Source organism: Rhinolophus ferrumequinum, chromosome 6, assembly GCF_004115265.2.
Source record: "Rhinolophus ferrumequinum isolate MPI-CBG mRhiFer1 chromosome 6, mRhiFer1_v1.p, whole genome shotgun sequence".
Lineage (NCBI taxonomy): Eukaryota > Metazoa > Chordata > Mammalia > Chiroptera > Rhinolophidae > Rhinolophus > Rhinolophus ferrumequinum.
Window position 1 is genome coordinate 2,840,332 of NC_046289.1, and position 26,771 is coordinate 2,867,102.

At 44.8% G+C, this 26,771-nt stretch overlaps 1 protein-coding gene across 5 annotated transcripts in view; it reads right to left on the reverse strand.

The window, feature by feature from the left end:
- Positions 1–26,771, reverse strand: part of PPP2R5C (protein phosphatase 2 regulatory subunit B'gamma) — a 138,432-nt gene that overhangs the window by 23,255 nt on the left and 88,406 nt on the right. For all 5 annotated transcript variants that reach the window (XM_033109536.1, XM_033109534.1, XM_033109535.1 and 2 more), the window contains 6 exons: positions 12,975–13,085; positions 11,837–11,929; positions 11,620–11,750; positions 7,033–7,092; positions 5,170–5,278; positions 3,669–3,722 (listed from right to left, as the gene is read on the reverse strand). In XM_033109536.1, the coding sequence (XP_032965427.1) occupies positions 3,669–3,722; positions 5,170–5,278; positions 7,033–7,092; positions 11,620–11,750; positions 11,837–11,929; positions 12,975–13,085 (558 nt within the window). The remainder of the gene's footprint in view (positions 1–3,668; positions 3,723–5,169; positions 5,279–7,032; positions 7,093–11,619; positions 11,751–11,836; positions 11,930–12,974; positions 13,086–26,771) is intronic.

The window sequence follows — 26,771 nt, forward strand, 5'->3', positions numbered from 1 at the left end:
GGCTTTTTTCTTATTAGTGCCATCTCAATTTTTTTTTCTTAACTAAACATGTCTTCAGTTTAGTTAAGGAGGGTAAAAATAACATACCTTCACCCTAAATACTTTGATGTTGACATCTGATAAGCTTTGGTACATTTCCTTGGGAGCTTCTAGAACCTCAGAGCTGAGGCACAGGTATGAGGAGACCCCAGGGAGGAATGCAGGGATGGGTCACCTTGAAAAGCAGCCCCGTCACCTCAGTACACAGCAGCTTAGGGACACGATGGAAGGCTATTCCTGAATTTGTGGGTGGGATGGGGGAGTCTACACACAGAATTTAGAAGCTTAAAAGAAAGCCGAGATCAGAGGTCAGTTTCACTGAGGAATACAGTATTAAGACTTTCTCAGGTATCTTCACCATGAAAATTACAATCTCACAAGAAAACTGAAAGACTGCTGGACAGACAGAAAAGACTCAGGAATTATAATATTTACCTTTTCTATTCCATTAGAAACTTTTAAAAGAATAGTCAAACATTTAAACTGGCACCTAACACTTTTTACTTTGTGACTCAATAGTAAAAAAACAACACAATGAAAAAATGGGCAATGGTGACATGAGTATGAGAAGACAGGAATGCAAATCTGTACAGTTGCTTATGACAGCATAAAAAAAAGTGGAAACCACCTAAACGTTTATCCACAACACGATGGATACGTCACATACTATGAAGTGTTACATAAAAAAAAGTAAAAAGAAATTCTTTATTTGCCATAATTTCTCTCCTGCTAGAAGTACCAGCTGTGACTCTAGATGTGTAGCCACTGGGATGCTCGGCAGGAAACCAAGCCTCACTAACCAAACAAAGTGTGGGTCTAGACCGCACGATGGGGTCAGCTGGGAACCGGAAATACGAAACTTCGGGCCCCGTCTCAGACCAACTAGCGCACATTCTGTATTTTAACAAGTTTTACACGCGTGATCAAATTGCGAAGCATTGCCTCCGAGTGGCTGTACCCACCACTGAGACAGCATCAGCTATCAGGCCCTCTACTGCATCCAAGTATTGTTCTTAGTGAAGGGAACCAAAGTTTTGGCACCCTGAAGCTGCCTTTTGGCAATATTGATTTTAAGCTGTTTATGAAGAAGAGTCAGAAAGAGCCTTTGGGCCTCCCCACTTCCTGCCCAAGAGATTCAGACAGAAAAACCTGCTTCAGGAAGGGACTCCGAGGATGGCTGCTGCCTGAGCCTAATTTGAATGAAGTGTGGTGAACAGAGCTTCAGGCAGGGCCTGCTATGTAGTTACACGCCCCTATGTCCCGCTGCCCCTGAGCTGCCCAGCAAGAATTTTCCTGCCATGAGTGTTGTGCTCTGTCAACTACCTGTACACCACCCATTCGCACTTCTGAAATCTAATACCCCATCCCCCCCTTTCTCCTCTGTCCCAAAATGTCATATGTACCCAATGTTGCCTCACTATCTTTGGAATTTTCATGCTTATATGAATCCCCCATGTGCATGTATTAAAATTTTGATTTTTTTTCTTGTTTAGAAAAGGGCAATGGATTTAAAGATATTTCTCCAAAAAAAAAAAAAAAATACACCAATGGTCAATTTGCACATGAAAAGATGACTAACGTCATCAGTAATAAAAAAACACACCCCAAAAACCTAATAAAAAAACACACCCCAAAAACCACAGTGAGATACTACTTCACACTCACTAGGATGGCTAGAATAAAAAAAATGTAAAATAACAAATGTTGGTGAGGATGTGCAGAAACTGGAATCCTTGTTTCCAGTGCACTGTTGGTGGGAATGCAAAGTGGGACAGCCACGGTGGAAAACACAGCTTGGTGGTTCCTCAAAAAGCGAAACCTAGAATTACCATGATTCCGCGATTGTACTTGGGTGTATACACCACAGCAACTGAAAGCAGACACCTGAACAGATATTTGCACCCCTGTTGATAGCAGCATTACAGCAGCCAAAGTGTGGAAACAAGCGTCTACTGAGGATGAGTGACAAGACACACGTTGTCCGTCCACACAATGGAACACTACTCAGCCATAACAAGGAACGAAGTTCTGACAGAGGCTACAACGTGGATGGACCCCGAGGACACTGTGCTGAGTGCAACAGCAGTCACAAAAGGACAGATTGTGTATGACTGCATTCCTACCGGGCACCCAGAGTAGGGAAACTCAGAGACAGGAAGTAGATCAGAGGTTACCAGAGGCTGGGGGCGGGGGGAGGGGTCAATGTTTAATGAGTGCAGTTTCTGTTTGGGTGAAGACAAAGTTTTGGAAACAGTGGTGACAGTTGCACAACTTTGTGAATATAGGTAATGCCACTGAACTTCACACTTATCAAAGTGGCAAATTTCATGTTATATATAATTTACCACAGTTTAAAAAGGTTATGACATAATATACCAAAAAACATTGAATCGCACATGTTGAATGGGTAAATTGTATGGTATGTGAACTACATCTCAATAAAGCTGTTAAAAAAAAATGTATTCAAATGCTTCCCCTGGCACCTGACACACCCGACTCTGTTACTCCAGGCTACAACAGCGTTTGTATTTTTAATAAAGAAAAAATGCCAAGAAATTTAGAAACCCAAACACTGAGTGGTAGCAATGTAACATTCTCTTATGATGCAATGATCATAAAACAGCTACACTCTAACTTGAAAAGAATTTTCAAGAGTGAAAGCTCTTCAGCACAACAGCATTTTGAACCCTAATTTCAACTCCTCTGACTGAAGTCAGTTAAATAAGAGGGGTGGTCACAAAATACGGTGCATGCTGCTGCCGAGTGCCATCCAACGGAAAGGCGGGGATCTTCAAAATGGGAAAGCGGTGCGACGAACCTTAGTAACAGTGTGTGACAAGTTTCAACTTGTTCAGTGCAGTCAGTCGGGTGTGAGCTACGGTTGAGAGAAGGTGTGTTTTAAAATGTGCCGTAACTCATGCTCCATCATGACAACGCTCCGTGTCACACATCGCTTCTGATACAGCAATTTCTGTCAAATAAACACATTACAGTGTGTTCTCATCCACCTTATTCACCGGATCTGGCACCGTGGGACTTGTGGTTCTTCCCCAAAGTCCACATGACCATGAAAGGTAAATGTTTTGAATCGATTCAGGACATCGAGGCAGCCACAACAGCACAACTAAAGACACTCATGGAAGAGGACTTCCAGAACTGCTGCAGAGAGTGGCAAGAATGATGGGATAAATGTGTTTGAAGTGAGGGGTAGTATTTTGAGGGGAATTGATGGCAATGTGTCTTTTACTGTAAATTATTTTATTTAAACACTCACCATATTGTTTGATCACACTTTGTAGTATGTTGTGAAGCCAAGAGATGTGAAAGAATTAAACTGCACCTGATTCCGTGGCGACACCTGCTCAGATGCTATGCGTCCAAAGGGGCAAAGTGCGTTAAGGGATGAATAAGGTGGCATCATGTGACGCAAGATAATCACTGCCACAAAGGAACTGGTAACCAAAATCCCTGAACTTGCAAATCCTGTAACACCCGACCTGCATTAGTTCATTAGTGTTGTAACTTACGACAAAAGAGCTGGTAAAGCGGACACACTGTGTGACGTTCACACTTAGCAGAGCACACACTGCCTCTGAGGCGTGCGGGCCCCGCCCAGAGGGTGCACTTACCGGTTCAGTGAGGGTGCTGTCCTTTTCTAAAAACTGCACTACACAGTATGCCAGCTAAAAAGCAAAAGGAGAAGAAGCGTTAACGTTTCCATTAAATGTGGAGATGCTGCTGTGTTTCTAACACCTTCCTTTGCTGAGACAAGGGTCTGATGTGACAGGTGCTGCCCCCCAAGTGCGCCCCCAGCCAGGCAGGTGTGGGCTCCCCTCTGTAGGCTGCGCCACAGGCTCCGAGTGAGATTCTCAGGCAGGGACCCCAGGACAGATTATTCTCCCTCACCAATTGCAGAAGGTACATCGGCACGCTAAAACAACCAGGAAACCGTCCCTTGGCCTAACACCAACAAGTCACCCCAGGTTTGATGGGCATTTTCCTTGTGGTCTTTTGGAAACTGTAATGAACAAGTAAGCCAACAGCTGGCAAAAACTGATGGAAATCTGGTTCCATCTTAAATCTATGAACGATTAATTTCTGATATAGAACAATTAATATAACAACCAGGCAGGATGTAAAGCTCTTACCAGTTAATAGTAATCAGAGAAAAAACTCTAAGCTAAATATTTCCCAGGAAGCCAATGTCATTAGAATCATCTAACGGATCCACAGCTGACCCTTGAACAATGTGGGGATGAGGGGTGCCGACTGCCCACGCCGTTGAGAATCCACGTACAACTTAAGTCAGCCCTCTGCATCTGCAGACGTGGAATCCTAACCACCAGGTGACCCTTGAACAACAGGTGTGAACTGCGTGGGTCCACTGAAAAACTAATCCACGCGTGAGTGGACCTGCACGGTTCAAACCTATGTTGTTCAAGGGTCAACTGTTCTTTCTGTGATTTAGCCCATGCCTCAAACTCCCAAAGTGAGGCCACGCAGAGTGGAGGCTCCTGACTTCTGGAACACACCCTGGCTACAAGGAAGCAACACATCGCTTGCAGCTGAAGGGGGGAGTCCCGCTAAACCTCCAGCATGTTGCAATCAGCGTAGCTGAGGTTGTCTACATAGAACTTACAGGAATGAGAGTGAAGGACAACCAGATCTGGGTAATGCAGCAGTTAGGAACTACTTATGCACCAATTTTTCAGTGTAACTGTAGTTAGGTTTTCACAAAAGTTTTAAAAATGCACAGCTCAAAAACAAACCTTCTCATAGGTCATTTCATTGGCCATGGCATGCAGGTTTTTTTTCTTTTTTTAAGGTGCTAGATTTTAAATTATACTATGGAAAACTTTCCTCTGAGAAGTCTTCCTCGACTCTTTTCACCAAGCTAGTCACTCCCTTCTCTACGCTTAAAATGTTTTAAAATCCTCCATTCCTGAGATTTTTCTGATTTTCTTAAAAGGAATCTCGCTTTACCCTATTATCCTTTCAATTGTCACCAACACCTCGATACCTACGTCAGTAATGTGAGATAAGAAAGAAAACCTTCCCAATTAAAAGGCTGGACTCAGCATCCTGAGTCCTGAACGCTCCGTGAGGACAGTGATTCAGTGAACCCCTTACCTGGGGGTGGTAGACACTCAGAGACTTCACTTTGTGCAAAGGCAGTAACACCTTCAGTAAGAAAATCTTGTGCTCTTCTTTCAAGGGTAAGGCAAATCCATTAATTATACTGTGAAAACAGAATTCATGTACAGTTTGAATATTTACCAATTTCAGATTTAACAAAAAAGATCTTGCTGTTTTTCTTTCCGTTTTGTGTTCAGCACGAAAACCAGCAAGCAAAACATATGTTTCAGAAAAAAGGAGGGTATCAGCTGAAATTAAAAAGAAAATTACGTATCTTCAAGGAAGCAGTCATTTTATCTTTGTAACTACGGTATAATTTTAAAATTCTAGGTTTACAGGGTGTTACCCAGAACGGAAGGACTCTCTGGGAGGAAAACCTTCCTTAGGCCACGAAGACAAGCAGCTCAGGTGGGACTGCAGCTCCAGGGCCGCTCACACCCAGCACCTTCACCCATCTTTAGGAATTTACTTTCCCAGAGACTCTGGCTCATTATTCTAATGCTGGCAGAACATGAGTCTGAGTGTACAGAATGCGGTTTGGTTAAAAATCAGCAAGAACCCTGTTTCCTTCTGCAAAGAAATGGGGTTTTACTCTTAACCTGAAAACTGAAGTTTCTGTCTCTCCATCAAGTAGTCTATCTATTTGGTTTTATAATTAGGCGGGCGCAGATAAATGTCACCGAGAGCTACTGAAGCAGTTAAAGCGACTTCTAAGTCGTTCCCCCATCATTCCCGATTCTCAGGGACGTGGGCCCTGCAGGCAGGGTCAGCCTTAAGCGGCCGTCAAGGGCGATATGCTCATCCACTGGGGAGAAGATCAGACCCCTCTTCTGGAAGGATAAAATAATCAGTCCTAGTGGTGGAGGACACGAGGTCGTGTGTGCCAGACTGTGCTGGACACTGCAGACCGGCACCCAGCCTCGCAGCAACCCGGGAGGTGAATTTAATTACCTTCCCATTTTATAGATAAGGAAACAGAAACAGAGTCATAAGGAACTTGCCCAAAGTCCTACAGCCTGTAAGGGGCACCCACCTAACTGCCCACTGCGCTGTCCTGAGGGAAAGAGACTCGCCAAGTGTGAATTCTCCCTGAGGACTTTTTTTCCAAATTACATCCAAAACAGCAAGGATAGTTTTTCTCAGAACTCCTGGGCAGGACCACACACCCAACAGATGGCAACAGTGTTCCCTGAGAAAAGCTTCTTGGGTTCAAATTGTTTTGGGAATCACTAAAGAAAAGCCTTTACTGCAGGATCCCTCAGAACTGTTAGCCGCCAGTATACCCTGAGCCCCCGGGAAAGGCCATGGGACCCCGAGGAACTCTGGGCACAGGGGGTTGGGGGGCTGATATAAAATATGTAGTCATTAACAAAAATGACAAGCAAGAACTTTACCTGGCTGAAGGTATTTTTGAAATGTTACTTATGTTACAAGTATACATATGAAAAATTTACAAAATCAAAGCAATCTGAAATATTAGCATTTACTTAATCTCCCAAATGTACAATAAATGGTCTCTTCTTCTAAGTGTCAAAGAGAAACCTTCTTAATGTAACTACTTTTAAATTGCTCTTGAGCAAATAATTGAAACTGTGTTTCCATAGTAATGCTACTGAGGTATATGAGATTAGTCTATACATGGAACCTTACAAGTGGGAGGCACCAGTTACTTGGTGGGCTCTAAGCCAAGCTCACGGACCCTTTCCATCAGGTGAGATCTTACTTAAGTTCTTTTACGGAATGGTCTAAATGGCCTTGCTTGGTGGGGGTTAGGGGGCAGTGAAATACAATGAATGGGTTCATTCTGGCATAAATTCCATGTAAAGCCATTCACTACCAATAACAGAGACAACTTACCTTCCCAATATTTCCAGTAACTCTGCTATGCCATTGTGATGCTCTGTTTCATAAATAAACCTAGAAAAAGCAATGCGTCCTTCAGAATTAGTGCAATAACAGCTGGAAAGATTAAGATCCTCTGAGTGAGGAAACAATGCCTTTAGGAGGAAAATCAGGCAGCCAGGCAACAACAAGCACATCCATTTGTGAAAACCATCCCCGGGCACTGCTCCTTGTCACCAAATAAACTTCTCAAAGCCTGGATGTGTAAACGCGCAGAGGGCAGACAGCACTAGTGTGCTCAAATAATTTGCCCATCATTTTATTTTGGGTTTTCAAACAAAAAGAAAAGCTGAAACAATTTTATAGTGAGTAGCAATGTTTCAACCACTGAGCTTGACGACGAACTTCGCTATTTGCTGTATCACATATCCACCTAGCCATCCCTCTATCCATACATTTACCCGTCTTAATTTTTGGCTGCATTTCAACAGAAGTGGACATCTTAATTTTAAAGCCTCCAATATTTACAGTCGCTGGAAAGGGTGTGACTCAGAATGGGCGCACGCAACAGCTGGGAAGGTGGGCAAGGCAGCCACATGGAGTGGCTCGGACACCAGCTCACACAGATTCGGATTCGAGCCCCCACCCTCTGGCACCAGGGGTCAGAACCACTGAGCAGCCAGATACAGTGAGGAACTGGTGTCGGCTGGTCTGAACGCAGGCAGGGGTGTGGCAGCTGGGGGGGTAAGAATGGCGGCGGTGAGGAAAGGTCCCAGCCACCACCGGACACAGGCCTCTGGGGCCATCACCCTTCCTGCTGCACCTGCCCTGAGCCTGGACACTGCTTCCCGTGGAAGTCACCGCCTCTGGGGCGTGGCTACACCAAGAAGCACTTTAATTGATACAACTCCACCGGAAGGCTTCCTTTCGCTTCACTTGTTTGAAATACTTAAAACAGTTTAAATGTTTTAAATACAGCTTTGCATATAGTACAACCAAGCAACTTCCATTCTTATTCCTCTGTTTATAACTGGGAGAGCTGTGCAAGCAGCAGGTCACACCAGGCTCCCGGGGGTGAGCTCTGGGCCCAAGACACCGACAGACCTGGGCGGGCACTCCGGCCGACACACAGACACACCTGGGCGTGAGTTCCGGTCAGACACACAGACAGACCTGGGCGTGAGTTCCGGTCAGACACACAGACAGACCTGGGCGTGAGCTCTGGCTGAGACAGACAGACCTGGGCAGCAGCTCCAGCTGAAACACTGACAGACCTGGGCAGGAGCTCAGGCCGAGACGCAGACAGACCTGAGCGTGAGTTCCGGTCAGACACACAGATAGACCTGGGTGTGAGCTCCGGACCCAAGACACAGACAGACCTGAGCATGAGTTCCGGCCAGAGACAGACACACCTGGGCGGGAGTTCCGGCCAGAGACACAGACACACCTGGGCGAGAGTTCCGGCCAGAGACAGAGAAGTCTGACCCCTTAGCAAGGCTCCTGATCATCTCCGGCAGCTTTAACATTTAAATGAGGATGGCTTTTAGCTATAAGTCATTTTGTTTTCCTAAGTCAACATTATTTTCTTATTGATAAATTCTTAATTTCTAATTATTTTAACCCGATTTGAAGTAGGCATAAAATAAGAGAAAACAAGTATAGTCCTTCTTACTTTTCCAGTGGCAGACAAAAAACGCAGGGTACAAAATGGGAGGGACACCACAAAGATCCACGCACTGCAGGTTAGTGGGTTGCTCACTCTTTCAGCAAAAAAAAAGGGGTTAGGACTCTAAACACTGCTTGTTGTCGGCGGTATCGGAAACGGACCCGTGGATTCCTCTCCTCCCTGCAGGACGCGTTCTGCCTTCCCGTGGAGAGGCAGAACCATTTCCTCTCCTCTGGGTCTGGGCTGTCCTGAGCTACCTGGGTGAAGACTGAACCACTTCCGGCCACGCCTTCACGCGCTGGCAGCCCTGCTCCTTCCCTCTGGGAGCCGGCGGTGGCCGTAAAAGTTCGCACTGCCCCGAGCCACTCTGGTCATTCCAGCGTGTGGAGCAGACCTGTGCACGGAGCCCAATGCAGGTTACGGAATCGTGAGGAATAAAAAATGTGGATTTCAGCCACTCAGATGGAGGGTGGTTTGTTATGTAGCGAAGAGGTCTGAAGCCCAGCCCCACCGTGTCCACCTGAACTCCAGGTCCCACTGTTTGCCAAAACAGGTGTCAGCAGTATCTTGAGCTCTCTTTAATCCACATCTTAAAAATGCTGATTAGAAAGAGAAACTATAGAAACAAGGAATTTTAACATTTTCCGTAAGTTGGACCAAAAACGTTTGAATGTTCTCTTTCTTACAAGATATAGTTGTACTACGGAGAAGTTGGAGGAGCAAATACCTCTGTCAGGACCTTTCACCTCAATTTCTCTTACATGAAATGAGGGAGGGGAATGAAGGTGGAGATCCAGACAATTATGGACTCTACATGTGCTTACTTCTGACTGTACCTATCAGGAACGATAATTACAGAAAAGATTACTGACAAATGAAAGAAAAATACCATACTCGAGCACTGAGCATTTAGCGAGAACTGAATTAAACTAGCAATAACTTTTCAATAATAATCTATTTAGGTATTTATTATTAAGTTATGGTTCTTTAAGGGAGCAGACATTTTCTGCTTCTTTAATGCAGGTGTTGATTTGTGATTCTGTTATCTGAACAACACCTAAGTTTAAGGGAAATAAAACCTATTCTAGGTAGAGCTTTAATTTTAGGCCTAAAAGACTAGAATTTAAATTGTGCCTGTTCTTTGTTGTTTAAATAATGCACATTATGTTTTGACAGGTTAAGTAATGATCTTGTGAAGCATGACGTCATTCTGAGCACGGTGGGTGTGACCGGCCTGGCTCCAGTATATACATGGGATGTGGAGAGCGGGGAGGAGTTCAAAGGGAAGGCACGCACAAACTGGAAGGTTCTAACACCGAAATGGCATCTTGAGTGTGAAGACAAGGGAGAGGATCAGACCCTGAAGACAGCAGATGGGCAGGACGGCAAGACTTTAACGACTGGGTCGCCTACCAGGGCCAGGCGGGTGGCAGGACGAGAGGAACTGGTGATGGAATTCCCAGAAGGGCTGTTGGTCTCAGCTGTGGGGTTTTATTTGTTATCCATCCGTCCATCCATCCATCCATCCATTTCAGCCTCCTTTTCTTTCCCCTTACTTGGTATGGTGACTAAGAGGGACCTGCCTGGCCTCTGCGGTGCTCTGGCCGACACCTCTAGGCTGCCCTCTGCAGCTAGACTCTGAGAAACCCACCTTATTCCTATCTCACAGAGGGACCTGCACACTGCCTGTCACAAAACGGGACACAGACATAAGAGCTCTAACGTAAGGCTCAGAGCTGAGATGCACTAGGATTTGTCACTTCCTTGCGCGATCCTGGAGTCAGGGGACTTAGGGGTAAGCTTTCCTGAGATTCTGTCCAAAATTCAGAGCAAACTGCTCATTTAGTAAGCTTTTCAGGAACAGAGAAGAAACTACATTAACTGTTTCATCCATCAACATTTATTTGAGGCCCCTGGGGCTGGGTACGCAGCTGGCACTGGGCTACGTTAGAAAGCAGGCTACACGGTGCCTGTCCTCATGGAGACACTGAGCTCGTCCTGCAAGCCAGGGAGACCTTCCTGGTGAGGGGGTATTTCCAGAAGCCTTGGAGGTTGAGGAGAAGGGAGGAGGATGAAAGAAGGCTGCCAGGTGCTGGTATGGAAGGAGCCCAGGCGCGAGCAGAGCAGACTGTAAGGAGCCCGGCCTGGACCTCAGGACCCCAAGGGCCTCGCCCAGGACTTAACACCCGTTCATCCAAAGGGCACCAGTCATTGTGTGACTCAGAGGCAGCAGCAGAGACAAAGGGAGGTGCGAGGGTGTGGAGACTGGGACGGGGAGGAGGGGTGTGTGAGGGTCAAGGTGAGCACTGCACTTGGAACGTTATGGAACATTCTCTCATGAGCGTTGGGGCTGGGCCCTCCTCCACGTAGACCCAGACAGGGCAACGTTTGTGACCAGCTTCCCAGCCTGACCAGTCTCCGTGGTCCTGCAGGCTGTGACTGCCGAAACCTGCCCGGCCGCCACGTGCTGCTTCAGGCAGGACCTCCTTTCCCATGGTGCACAGCGGTGTCTCCAAACCTCTAACATAAGGTTCAGAGCTCCGAGATTCCCTCAAGATTCACGGCTGCCCTCCTTCCTCCTTTTACCAAGAAGCAACGGGGAAGGAGGAACAGCTGGCCTTGGACACATCCATTCCTCCACATTCCAGAGGGAACCACACTCAGAGCAACTGGACGTTTCAGTAAAAACCGAAACAAAGGAAGGACGTGTGGTGAGGTGCTGGGGAGTGGTGGGGGGACGGGCAAGGGAAGGTTTGGGTGGGGGGGCGACCCCAGCCCAGACACGCAGGTGTACACTGGGGCCACCTGTAAACGGCAGGTTGCTTGGAAACAGCCACTGCTGCTCCCTGGTCACTTGTCAAAGGAATGAAGAGGTGCAAGTGTGAAAATCAACATCGCCATGCAAAAAGAGAGACGTCACCCACACACTGACTTACCTATAAAATATATTATTTATCTGTTTTCTGATGTAAGCTCTTAAGCCTAAGAATTTTCCATAGATTCTGTGAAGGGTAGTTTTAAGAAAATCTCTCTCTCGAGGATCTTCACTGTCAAAGAGCTCTAAAAGCTACAAGAAGAAAAAGACGCTTAGTGAGTTGGTATTCCCTCTATATAAATGAGGGCTTTTGTAGTTTCAACTGCTTTGTACCTTACCTGCAATACAAACTTCTGATCAATATATTTCTTCGCTATATTAGGTTGGAAATCTGGAGACTCTAAAAATCTTAAGAAAAATTCATAAACAAGCTAGGAAGGAAAAAAAAACAAATAATGAGTCAGATAACATGGAATTTTATTAAACGAAGATTAAAAATACACCACAAGTTGATTTGTCTGCAAATATTAGCCTCAAAAAAAGAGCCACATATCTAAGAACTAATGCCAAATTACATGGCTTAATTTAATTATAACTGAGGATGGTAATTGTTTTATTTAGCTAAGAACCACAGACTGTATTCTAAAAATGGCATTTAAATAAAATGATTTCCATGCTGATGTCATCAATGCTTAAATTATGCAGCTCGGAGACCACAGTGCACAGCGGCCACAAGCCGGGCTGTGACCAAATTCTGAGAGGGATTTGCAGCTTGTCACCTGCAAGTCTCCTGGGAGAGCCAGGCAAACAGGAAGCTGGGACTGCTCGCGGAGAAGGTCATAGACACAGTCACCTGGGCTGGGACATTCCTCCCCCTTCACGAGTAGGTGGCATGCTGTCATGGTTACGCTGAGGGAGGCTACCTCTGCTATTGAGACAGCCCTCCATTTTCGTCTGTCCCCCACCTAGGTCCTTCCCGGGTTTCTCACCTCTCCATATCCCCCCCTACAGACTACCCAGACCGCCCATCTAGCTAGCGCTCTGCTCACGCTGGTCTCGGTACCTTCTCGAAGGCGTCCTGCCCAATCAACCTTTCACCTTACAAATGCGTTAGAGCAAGGCATTAGGGCACAGAGCAGGCAATTCCCGAAAACTGGGAAAGGTCTGCGTAAGTCCTCTAGGCCTCACCTCAATGGCTATCAGCAAAGTGGTCATTTCCATTAAGGAACTATTGATAATTCCGATCTTCGGAGTTTATATAAAGTATGCAAACAAATAAAAAACTATTAAATGTCCTCTCTCCTGCGAAAACCCTTTTCTTGTAGGCACAGGTTTGCAAGGTCTGTGCCACTAATGATTGGGATCCACTGAAACCAGCTGGAGCGAGGCCCCAGGGACAGTGTACCTGCTTCAGGGAAACCCACTAACACACACCTAACTCACGCCCGTTTCTGGTGCACTCTCGGAGTTTAGTACCTGTAGATGAGGCCAGGCTGCTTCTAACGTTGGTTCGTCTTCCTCTGGGTCAAATTCTGCTCCCGTAGGATTGGAGGAAGGCGGTAATGTTCGAAACATGTTAACTGCAAACTAAAACCAACATATTCTATAATTATAAGCAGGACGTTAAAAATATTTACAGAGAACATTTTTTAAAACTCTTAAGTAATTCTAATGAGAGATGCTTCCAGGGGTTATCTGGCTTGTCCTTACTCTCAAAATTCTGAAGCAATGTGGGTCCCTAATGAGATCCTGGGTCAAAACTGCAGCAGGAAACATGGCTGTAGACAGGTGACCACCAGGACTGCCACTTGACCCCGAGTTGTCAACTTTCACAGACAAATCCCCAACAAATGCTAATGGGCCGTGATGACTCCTCAGGCCTTTATTATCCAGTAGGTGCAAAAGCAAGGAGAGCATTCCAGGTTGACCAAGAAAAGGGTGAGATTGTGCAGGAAAGAGCAGAGACCAAGACCTGAAAGTGCAGATGCCACTTTGCACCGGGACGCCCTGTGTGACTTGCCGCAGAAATCCTCTGCAGTCAGCAACAGTGACGACAGTCAGGACGGGTGACTTCCGAGTGGGTGGCTCGAGGGTCATTCCCAGAGAAAGGCTGCCCCTTGGCAAAGAGAGGGATCGTGAGAGGGCAGCCTGGCTGTGTGCCCAGGGACTACACACTTACGAGCTGTCTAGTCTGTGTGAACTTACAAAGAAGTGACAGGAAGAGGAAGTATCTCCGGCATTGGGACGATACCCTCGTAGGACTCACAACCCCTCCTCTGAGCCCCATCTTCACACCACCCTTCACCAGTCCCCCGTCCCAGGCTCCGTTTATTTTCAGCTTCAAAACATCAATGTGTTTCCCAGCAGATGTTTTCTATAGAAAATGTAAGGTTCTTTGGAGCACAGGTACATTTCAATGCCCACACGGTTAATAAGAAGTCAGCTCTCTTAAAAAAAATTTAAAAAAAAGCACAATGTAATTGACAGATTCGTGATAGAAATAGAAAAGTTTGGTTTTTCTGTATCAGCTCATCACCTGTTTTCTTTCGTATAAGTTTAAATAATATCAGCTACATTACAGACTCTAAACCTGCCAGTTACAGACGGCTCTTACAGGTGATCAAATAAAAGTGCCCTCCCAAAGCACAGAATCACAACATCTGACCCCAAAGAGAAAATCCGACTCCATGACAATTAAAGGTGTCTGTGGGGAAGAGTCCAGGGCTGTGTAACCCACGGAGTTTCAACCTGTCTCTACTGTTACTGCTACCGCACCCCAAACTTTAACATCATTTTTCATGAAGAAAACAACTCCCTCTTTAAGTATCCACTGTAAAAGCCCTCAGCACCAAATGTTTGTCCTCTGGTAGGAGCAGCTGCTACAGGGAGTAACTGCAATGGGACATAGAGACACAACAGGAAGAAATGAAAAAAATGGACAGAAATCCAGAAACTAGTTAAAAAAAATGTTCAGTAAAAATATATGAGTAATGTGGGGGCTGGCCTGGTGGCTCAGGCGGTTAGAGCTCCATGCTCCTAACTCTGAAGGCTGCCGGTTCGATTCCCACATGGGCCAGTGGACTCTCAATCACAAGGTTGCCGGTTCAATTCCTCCAGTCCCAAAAGGGATTGTTGGCAAAAGGGATTGTTGGCCCCCTGCAACTAGCAACGGCAACTGAATCTGGAGCTGAGCTGCGCCCTCCACAGCTAAGACTGAAAGGACAATAACTGGACTTGGAAATAATATATATGAGTAATGCTCCTAACACACAGAAAGGAAAAAAAAAGTTGGAACCTGTGAATAGGGTGTGTGTATAGGGTTCCGGAAAAGGCCTCCCAGACAACAGGTGATTAACGAACAGAGGCTGTGATAGGAGTTGCCAGGTAGCTGGCCAGTCCTCAGTCACTGGTCCCCAGGCCGTGAGTGGAGATTCCTCTCCTGACATGCTGATCCCCAAGCCCACACAAAACAACAAGGAGGCGCTGAGACCCCTGCTACAGAAAGGCCGCACCCTAGGGCTGCGGGCGGCAGAGCTGCCCTTCCCGGGCTCTGGAAGTCAGAGAGGAGTCGGGGCCAAGGCCTCATGGGGAGTGTGGCATCCGTGATCTGGGGTTTGCTGTCCTTCCCTCAAAGCCAAATGACTGGGGGGTTGCAAAGGGTCACCCCGAGATGGGGGTGCCTCTGGTAGATGGGAGCGGTAGGCCGTGTGGGGAGAGCATCCTGCGTGGGGGAGGTGTCTGGGGGCATACTGGGCAGCCCGGGACGTTGGGGTGCACTGCACCTAGAGGGGAACACAGGGCCACCTCCAGAGAGGCTTCCATGGCTGCCCAGGAACTGCCAAGAGCAGTCAGTCAGCTCATGTGGACGGGGGCTAGCATTTGGACTAAAGGGGGGACGGCAACCTCTCTGGAGGGGTCTTCAGGGCCGCTGGACACACTCTGGAGCAGGCACCCCACATGGGAAGGACCGCCACATGGGCAGAGACTGAGGTAGCATGGAGCACACACACGTGTGTACCTGCGTGGACACATACACGCGGGCAGCTGCCCCCCCACCCCGGGGGCTCGGCCAGCCCTCACTCCCCGCCTCGCCCACTTTAGGTCCCTCCCCAGCCAGGCTGCCCCCAGGGGGAGAGGAGATGAGGTTCTGAGTCTGGGATTAGAGCTTAAACCAGGTGGGACAGCTACAGCCAGAGGAATAAAAAGGGGCAGGAAAGGAAAATTTGGCAGGTCATGGTTAAAGATCATGGTAGAAAAATAACATGTACCCCAGTGTGATGGCCAGTCTTAAGAGGACCCCGTTATTCAATTAAACAGCAATCTGAGTGTCGCAGCGAAGGTGTTCAGTAGCCGTTAACACCTATCATCAGTTGCCTTTAAGTAAAGGGGAGTAGTACCCTGGGGTGTGGGTGAGCCTCACCCAGTCAGCTGAAAAGCCTTAGTAGTGAAAGTGGGGGTGGGTGCCTGAGGAAGAAGCAACTCTAGGGCACAGACAGCAGCTGCAGCTCCTGCCTCAGCCCGGCCTCCCCCGCCCATGGACTTGGCCTTGCCCAGCCGGCCTCCTCAAGGCTTAGGACCGCTCCTGGGAGTCCATTGCTCAGTCTGTCTCTCTGTCCCACTGGTTCGGTTCTCTCGTGGAGCTCTGACTGACACACTGGTTAGCCGCTTCCTTAGGGAGTTGGTTGTGCTTTCCCAGCAGCAAAGCAATGGTTCACGTGTCCAGCTGAAGTCCCCACTGCTGGCGTCTGGTCAGCCAAGACCCAACCCCATCACCGAATCCTAGGTGCTGAGTTAGGGGTCTTCAAGGGGATGTGGACTGACTTGCTTTTAATGCAGAAGTCCCCTTTTTAGTATCTTTGAAGGAAGATCATCCCAGATCCGGTAAGTTTTATCATTAGCTAACTCTGATAAAAAGTTATTTCTTTTATGCAACACAGAAATCTTGCACTGCATTTCTACCCAATTTCCTGCCACGTTACATTGCGTTAACTTAATGCTCATGTCTAGAAAAGGTTAAATATGCTAAAAACTCATATTTGGAAAAAAGAGAAGGAGGCAAACAGTAAGTCACTTCAAATTACTCTTGGATTTCTGCCCTCGCGACACTGCTTAGCAGAATGACTCCGGGGCTCCAGTTAGTTGAGCGCCGTGGTGCCAACGTCCACGTGCTCAGAGGGAGCGAGTGCTGTCCAGACGTGTGGAGTTTAGTCTGAGAGAACCACAGGCGACCTTTGTGAATGTCATGCCACAGAAGCCGCATGGAACCCTATGTCTACTCCAGGTGGAATCCTGGGTCTGATGCGATCACAGAGATCCCTTCCACCTCTCAGCGGAAACGCACTGAAGCAGAGTAGCCACGAGGCGTGGACAGAGGGGAATCAGGCGACACAGAACAGCAGGCCTCGTGGGGACAGCCTCGCCCAGCCCTCTTCTTACCCAGAAGCAGGACCCCAGGCTGAAAAACCTGCCCACGCCTCGGCTTGCTCATCTGCTGAAGCCCTCTTTGCGCAAGGCATGTGTGAAACGGAACAGCTCGCGGCATAAACAGTGTGCGCACATCTGTGGTCTACATGGCCACCTGTGTGGCATGGAGTGACTCTAATATGAGGAAGCACCTGCTACTCCAGCTTTCCTGACACTCTTATGTTCAGTGCTTAAAACCAGCCCTGCAGATGTTCTCCATTTAGAACAAATTTAGAAAAATTGCTAAATTTATTCAATTAGATGAAAACCAAAATGGCTCAGGAAGCAACATTCTGGAAAATTCTTACAATTCAGCAGTATCTCTCAGCCTATCTATACTTGTAACCTTCAGTACAGGTATAGAAAGGGGGGATATAATAAAATATTCATGCTGTGACAACCGCAGCACAGGAGAATACGTGGAGGTTTAAGATAGGAAGGAATTCGCTCCTGAGAACAGCACCGGTAACGTAACTTCAGAGACAATGAGGAAAGAAAGGTTGATTATTCAGTTTTTTGTTCAAAACCACAGGGCTATTCTACAATGTTATTTATGCTGTTTTATTCATGTGGACAGGATTTATAAAGTTGAGTCCATCGCAAGCCAAATTATAGTTCCTCCTGTAATGGAAATACTAGCTTCTGAGAGAGTCAGGTTGCTAAGACACACATTTTTTTGGGGGGGAGGGAAGTCCATCTACATTATTTTTTTAACAGAAATTTATATTGGTTTGTAAATGATATAATTTATCTGGAAAAACCAACAGAGGTAACTGACCATCACAGCAGGGCCATGGATACAAAACCCCCAGACACAATCCTAATGGCAAGACCCCTTCCACTAACAAGCAACACAGAAACACAACTGATAGGAGGACCCCAGGTGCACAGCCACAAGAATGACCAAGGGACGCACTGCCCGTCACCAGGCGTCAGTGGTGAGAATGTGAAAACCCTAATAAAGGGCACTGAAGAATTCCCCCACAGGCGGAGGCACCGGCCGTTCTCCAGGGCTGGGTGACGTCCTATTACAAAGATGTCATTCTCCACAGAGCAGTCCAGACACTGAATGCCATCTGAAACATAATTCTAATTAGATTTTTGATGAACTCGATGTAATCTAAAATTTAGGTGGATAATAAAAGTCCTAGTAGCAATCTTCCCCCTTCCCCGCCCCCTTACTTCGGTTTGTTTCCCGGGCTGAGGCAGTCGGTCGCAGGTCAGTCGGCCTGCTCACGATGGCTGCTGGCTGCTCACGGCAGCCCACAGCAGCCCGTGGCAGCTCACGCCAACCTCCGTTTGCTCACGGCAGCCCAGCTCCAGGGAGAGCTGTTGTTCACAATCCTAGCTGTAGAGGGCGCAGCTCACTGGCCCATGTGGGAATCGAACCGGCGACCTCAGCGTTAGGAGCAGGGCGCTCCAACCTGAGCCTCGTAGCAATCTTAAAGGGAAGGGCTGTCCCTTTCCTCATGAGTAAAGTTAGTCCTAATATGCTCTCCCAGCAGAGTTCATCTGTCATCCTGGGGATGTAGGTGCCACGATTCACTCATCATGCCGACTGTCCAGCACCTGCCGAGAGGCTGGCACCTAGGATGTCCTTAAGTACCTGCTTTCTGTCATCTTATTAACTGCAACTTCACGTAAGTACCTGAAAACTGTGAACATTTTCCAACTAAACCTTAGATCTCAGCTGCAGTGTAATTTCATTGGGGGAGCCTGTCCCGACCAGTCCTAACTGGGTTCCTCGCTGTAAGGTCGTCTATTAGGTTGTACATTTTCCATGTGATATTTCTCTCAAATATAACCAGAGGGTTGGATAATTCTTGGGTTAACGTCTTCCTCGCGGCACCACCTTCCAGGTCACTGCACCACCTGGCACAGACGGGCACTCAGTAAACAGGTGAGTGAAGCAGGGTCCCTTTTTCCATGAAGCGACATCACCACTTTCTCTAAGGCAAGAGCTGCCTTCAAAGAATGTAGTTTATTTCCAAATAGATGCCAGAATATGATAGCGAAGAAAAGAACTACAAGTTAAATTCTTATTTTGAATAGCTTGCTATTTTTACAATTATTCAAGTATGTTCCTAAATATTGGTTAAAGATATTATGGAAATAAAAAACCTACAACTAAAAAACCCTGACAACCTTATTAAAGGTTTAGTCTCAATTTTTTAAACAAAGGATATTTTAATTTTATGACTAATTCACAACTCCACGTACAATACCATCTTATTTCAGATAAGTATTAAAATATGCTAGTCATTTATAATCACATGTATGAGTTTATCTCTTTATTTTTGAGTTTAAGAATAGAAAGACTACTTACACAAGATAAGCAATAATTTGTAATACTGCAGGTCCTCAAGTAATGTCATTTTGTTCAACATCATTTTGTTACAATGTTAATGAGAAAATAAAAATCGAATCCTAGACAGGGCCCCTGTCTGTGGAGTGTGCATGGTCTCCCAGGTCTGCGTGGGTATTTGCCGGAACTCTGATTTCCTCCCACATCACGAGATGTGCCCGTGAGTGAATGGTGTGTCTACATGGTCCCAGTGTGAGTGGGTGGGGGTGTGAGTGGCCCTGTGATGGAAGGGCGTCCTGTCCAGGGTGGTCCCGCCTTGTGCCCTGAGCTGCCAGCGACTGGCTCCAGCCAACTGTGACCCTGACCTGGAATAAGCTTATCTTACTTGTTTTTATTGATCTGGCGTAAGTGTCTGTATAGCTCACATTAATTTCAATGTTGAGTATTAGAAGTGTTTTGGGGCTTCATTTAGAAGCTTGGTGATGTTTTTGTGACCAGAAAAAAGCCGAAGGAACTTGACTCTTGTTTCTGTCAATTAGCCTCTGGTAACATTGGTTTCCTTTGTTGTGCTGCATTGTTGCGTTTAAAGTTGCAGTTTCCAACAACCTATCGAAGATGTTAAGTGAGGACTTATAATTCAATTCAACTAGTGTTATTTAAAGATAACATTGGATTTGGAAGTTTCTCTTAAGTGATTTACTCTAGGCCAAAGGTTAGTTTTGCATAGATTCTGAATAATATATATTCCCCAATATTTTGTTATGAAAATACCAATAAAAAAAGTCTCATCTCAGGGAGTAGCTGTATAGCCACCGGCTAGATTTTACACTTACATTCTAATATATTTGCTTTGTCACATATTCTGACCTTTTTTTGTAGAAAAATGTGAGTTCAGGAATGCTTTAGGATAGCAAAACTATATATTCTGTAGCCTACATGATATAAATAAACTGAACAGGGAAGTTTCAGAGCTAACGTACTCACCATTTCCCAGTCTGTATGTACAGCCAACCATTCTCATGCTGTGGTCCTAACCACCCACTAGATATGTGTAGTTATGGAATTACAAATGATACATATAAGCTTTGATCTTTAGAATCACTGCTGGATCACCTGCGTGGATGGAGTTGTGTTGATTATTTATTATAAATTAATACAGACTTAGACTTCTAAGACAACATGAAGTAATAGCGATGGGATTTACCCCAGTTCCTGACCAAAAAATTGGGCAAAATATATGCAATTATGGTTTGTTTTCAGGACCCTGGCTTTCAGGCAGTGAAGGACAAACCCTGACAGACGGGAAACAGTGCAGTGAGCCCACAAGTGTCCAGCTGCCTGCCTGGGTGGAATTTCCAGGTTGCAGCGCAGGGAGAAAAAACCCTGGGGGAGCCCCGCAGACAGAGGTGTCTCAAATTTGCAAGGCAAAGACCCAGAGAGGAGAGAGAACACTTGAGATAGCAGAGGCCCCCTCAGCTTGACAGCAGAGGACTGATCAGCATATTTATGTGAGGAGAGCACCGGGGCCCCCGAAAGGAACCTCCTGAAAAGACTGAAGACACCAGTACTCGCCCAGGGCTGGGAACAGTGCCTGGTCCCACCAACCAGACTGAAAAACTTCCCAAGTTACAGAGCACTGGGCTTGTAATCAGAAGGTCCGTGTTTCAGTCATGGGGATAATTAGCCATAGAATTACTGTGGCTCTTGGTCCTTCCCAACACATCTCAAAAGCAAGAACGAAGAGGATCAAACTGTTTGCAAGTAACATAACTGCCTCTCAAAACAAATCTCAAGAACATTAATAGAAATATGTAAGGAAACAGCATTCAACAAGGCAAAATTCAGTGTCAGACATCCAATAAAAAATTACTAGCCATGCAAAGAAGCAGAAAAATGTCATTTATAATAAGAGAAAAACCAATCAACTGAACTGCTTGGAGCTGACACGTTAGAAGTAGCAAAGACATTAAGAGTATTCTATGTGTTCAGAAAGTTAAGTGGAGACGTGAAGTTATAAAAAAGACACAAATAAATTACCAGAGATGAAAATTACAACGTGTGAGGTGAAAATTTTACTGGGTGGGAATTAACAGCAGATAAAACATCACAGGAAAGATTAGTGAACTTGAAGATGGCAAGAGAAACTACCAAATGAAAGAAAGAAAGAAAGAAAAAAAAGACTAGAAAAAGCACTGGTGAGCTGTGGGGACAGCTCGAAGAAACCTAATATACACGTACGTGACTGGCGTCCCCGCAGGACAGGAAGGGGGCAGAAAAAAGTATTTGAAGAGATAAGGACCACTTTTCCAAAGTTCATGAAAACTATAAACGGACTCCAAACACAAGAAGAGGGAAACCATGGCACATCATGATCAAATTGCTTATAAATCACAAAAGAAAAAATCTTAAAAGAAGCCAGAGGGAAAGAGGATACCTTTTGTGCAGAGGAACAGAAACGGGAATGGCAGTAGATTTCTCATCAGAAATGATGCAAACAAGACGACAGTGGAGCAAAACCGGCAAAGGATAAAACCTGGACCTGGAGTTCTGTACTCCACAAGCACACCTTTCAAAATCACAGACAAAAGAGAGACTTTTTTGGACAGACAAAAACTGAAAGAATTAATCACCAGTAGACCTGCGCTACAAGAAGTACTAAAGAAAGTCGTCAGGGAGAAAGACATTGACACCAGATGGATTTCTAGATCTACACAATGGAGAGAAGAACACTAAAAATGGTACTTGGGGAAGTAGAAAAGGTAGTAAAAATTACTTAAATCTCTTTAAAAGATAATTATTTAAAAAAATAGTATGTTGTGGGGTTTATAACATATGAAGAGGTAAAATGTATGGCTAGGAGAGGAGAAATGCAAGTATGTTGTCAAGTTCTCATGCTCTGTGTGAACTGGCATGTTATCGCTTGAGGGAGACTGTGATAAGTGGAAGGCATATTCTGGAAAAGCAAAATACTTGAGATCAAACAAGTAAGAGTTATAGTTAAAAAGCCAACAAAGGAGATAAAATGGATTCATGAAAGTACTCAGTCGATCCAAAAGAAAGCAGAACAAGAGGAAAAGGGGACAAGAACAGATGGGACAAACAGAAAATACAGCAAGATGGCAGATTTAAACCCCACATATCCATACTCACATAGAAAATACATGGCTTGAACACCCCCATCGAAAGGCAGAAATTGTCTGACTGAACAAAAAAGCAACACCCAACTCTGTGCTGTCTACAATAAGCTCACTTTACCTATAAAGATTGAAATTGGTCAAAAGAAAAAGGAAGGAAAACGAACCACACTAATACTAGTCGAGAGAGCGGAGTGGCTATATTCACATCAGACAAAGTAGATTTTGATAAATTACCAGGGAAAAAAAGGGCCACTTTATAATGATGAAGGATCAATTCAACTAATAAATAATACTATCATTTATATACCAAATAACATGAAGTAAAACCTGATGGAACTGCAGGAAAAACAGACAATAAATACTTAGAATTAGAAAGTAAACAGCCCCAATTACAATTGTACACCCAAATGAAATACTTATTTGTGAGTCTAAAAAGATACATGTAGGGTCTACATACTGAAGACTACAACAAAGAAGACCAAAATGGGGAGATACACTATGCTCATAGATCAAAAGCTTCAATACTGTTAAGATATCAATTCTCTCCAAATCCACATATTCAATGCAATCCAATCAAAACCCCCGAAAGGTATTTTGTAGATAACGACAAGCTGGTACTAAAATTTATATGGAAAGTTAAACTAACTTGAACAGCCAAACAATTTGGGAAAAGAAGAACGGGGTTGGGGCATTCACTCTACCCGATCTCAATATTTACTACGAGGTGACAATAATGCAGACAGGATTGGTGAGCAGATATATAGATCAATGGAACAGAAGAGAGAATGCAGAGGAAGACTCACAAAAATGGTCAAATGATTGCTGACAGAGGTGCAAAGGCAATTCAATGGAGAATGGTTAGTCTTTTAAACAGTTTTCCATAAATATAATTACTTGTAAATCCATGTTAAAAAAAAAAAAAAAGGAACCTCAAAGTGCATCATAGACCTAAGTGTAAAACTACAACCCTTTTAGGAGAAAACCTCTGGATTATTTAGATATGATACCAAAAGCACTTTCCATGAAAGAAACAAATTATAAATTAGATTTCATCTAAATCAAAAACTCTGTAAAAGACACTTAAAATAAAAAGATAAGCCACAGAGAAAACACTTGCAAATCACAGAAGTGGCAAACAATGTGCATCCAGGATATGGAAAGTCATCTCAAACTCAATAACCGTATTATTAGTAATTAGGCAAATGCGAATTAAAGCCAAAAGGAGATAAAAGGACTGCTGATACCAAATGTTGAGGAGGACATGGAGCAATCCGCACTCTCACACACGGCTTGTGGGAGTGCAGAAATGGTACAGCTACTTTGTCCAATGGTTGGGCAGCTTCTCAGAAAGCTACAGACACAATACAACCCAGCAATCCCACGCCTGTGTGTTTACCCAAGTTAAATAAAAACCTATGTCCAAAACTTGTACATGAATATTTATAATTTTATTGTCCCAAACTGGAAATAACCCAAATATCCCTCAACTGGGGAATGGGTGGGCAGACTGTGCTACTTCTGTATACTACTGAGCAAGTAAAGGAACGAACTATTGATAACTCAACATGGATGACTCTCAAGCATACGATACTAAGGGAAAAAAGCTAGACTCGAAGGCTATACACCAGATGAATCCACTTATGTGACAGTCTGGAAAAGACAAAATGACAGGGCTGGAGGACAGCCCAGTGATGGCCAGGGATAATGGGGACGGGAAAGGCCTGACTACAGAGGAGTAGCATAAAGTAACTTTTTCAGAGGGTAATGAAATGTTCTCTATCTTAACTGTGCTGGTGGTTACAGGACTACACGTATTTATCAAATCTCAGAGAAGCGTACACTAAAAAGAGTGATTTTTGTTGTATGTGAATTAAAATTAATTTTTAAAAAAATGTAACGGAAAGATATTTACTAGGCATTAAGTTCCCAAACCTTCTTGGTGACAATGTCCCTAGTGTCTAGGATTTCTTCACTGAGCTTCTAGACCAAAGAAATACCCATCAACTTAGGAGCTTAAAAAAAAACACCCCAGCTTTACCGAGGTATCATTGACATATAATTAATCGTACATATTTAAAGTGTACAATTTGATACATTTAACATATGCACACATCTGTGAAACTATCAATCAAGATAATGAACACATCCATCACCCCCAAAAGTTTCTTAGTAGCCTTTTGGGAAAAAAAAAAAAGTTTCGGTTGGAGATCAGGATGGGTATAGGTAGAATTGGGGGGTGGGGGAGTGGAGTCAGGAAAAAGATGAAGTTTTACTTCCTATGTTTTTGTATTTATTTCACTTATTATAAGGCAAACATGCATTTCTTTTATAATTCAAAAACATCAAACAATACAATGGGAAATTCTCTCGAAATAAGAGCAAATCTCCAAGAAATGGCTCATTACTATTTAAAGTAGAAAAATCATTCTCTGGATTTCAAAAGAACTTTGTTTTTTTAATCTGCTGATGTCAGTGCACATGTTATGGTGACGTTGGTGAAGCAAAAACAACTGAGCAAAAAGGGGAATGCACGACTTAAATCATCACTTGAAAATCTGTACACTCCTTGAGGCTTCACTGGTTAATATGCCACCTTCTTTAATTCAAAACATTCTTTCCTCTCCCATTCCCTTACAACAAGTAATACTTCCCAGAACACACTATGTATATCAGATATGAAAACAGAAGAAGGAGAATGTCCCACGTCAATCCTTAAGTGAAGCATAAGACATTTACCAGCAGTACTGATTAAAATGTGAACTTGTTTTTCCTGGAAATCCAACATGGGTCCTGATAAGAACAGTACTATTATACTACATATGGAGAGCTTGTTTTTTCAAAAAGAAAAACATATTTAATGATTTTTGATGACGACAAAATCATTATTAAAATTTTCAAAAATTACAAAAATATAGTAAAAGGGGAAAATCCACATAATCACACCACCCAAAGGCAGCTACTATTTACAGTTTGCACTGTATTCCTCTGAATGCAGTCTCCCAGACAAGGGGGGCGGTGTAGGGCAGACACCACCGCTATTTACTGTCTTCTTATAACCCAGCACGGAACGTGTGGGTAACTGGAGAGGCCACGGTGTGCCACCCAACTCACTCTGCCGTCGACCTAACCAACCCCTTTCTGCCCTTCAGCTTATGTTCACCTGTGACTGCTGACACTAGTCTTAGTGCACCCGTCTATGCAGAAAACGCGGCATCAGGGACTGTTCTCGGAGCCCCTAGGAAACGGCGGGCAGGCAGTGAGCTGACTTCCGTGGGAGACAGGAGGAAGCACGCAAGTCTTCCTTTCGGGTAGTTTACGGCCTGGGCCGGTAAGAGACCTGTCCTGGGCCCCCCTATGAGGGCTCTAAGGTCAGGCGGGCAGCGCGGGAAGGTTCGTCTCAACAGTGATTCTGAAGCTCCTGGCACAGAAGACCTGGACACCAGGTGACAGTGCGCGGCCCACGAGGAGGCATTTCTAACCAGCTCCCGGTGGTGCCAGCTGTGGCCTCTCATGGGCACTCCTTCAGAAGAGCGGATCTCAAGCTTTTTGGTTTCAGGACCCCTTTAATCACCTAAGAATTCTTGAGGACCCTGAAGAGCTTTTGTTTAAGAGAGTTATAGCTATTGATATTGACTGTTTTGGAAATTAGACCAGAGAATTTTTAAAAAAATATTAAGTCATTAAAAATAATAAACTATTATGTCTTAATACAAATAACATACATTTATAAAAAATAATTTTTCTTAACAACTAATATTATTTATTTCATAAAAGAACTCATAATAAATATTTCCCCAAACGAAAACAAACTCAGTGAGAAGAGTGGCACTGGTTTACATTTTTGCAAACCTCTTTCATGTCTGGCTTTATAGAAAACAGCTGGCTTCTCATGTCTGCTCCTGCGTTTAGAATGCTGGTTTGGTTGAAAGAGAGGAAGAAACATCCGTCTCCCACAGACATGTAGCCGGAAGAGGGAGGGGTGACTAACAGCCCTTTCAGGTGACTGGACTTCTTTGGTGTTACACCAAAACTAGCCAAGAGATGGTAAAGGTTCGCTGTTGTGGAGCCTTCAACCGCCTCAGTGGGGCTGTCGTGTACATGAATGGCTCTCTGGCCTGTGAGTGATTCTGAAACATCATTTATTGCTCATCTGGAAATTACTGGTCACGAATTATGCAGATCTTCCAGTGGGGACTCAACATGTCACATGTGTTAAAAGCTCCCACCCATTCATCTCGCCCCCGATCCCAGCAGGAGAGGCTGTGGCACCGAGAAGAGGAGGTTCCCACAGACACAAATTTTCCAAAATTCAAATTTTCATCTGAAAGCTCGAATTTCATCATCGACAACAAACACTGTCAGTTGTTT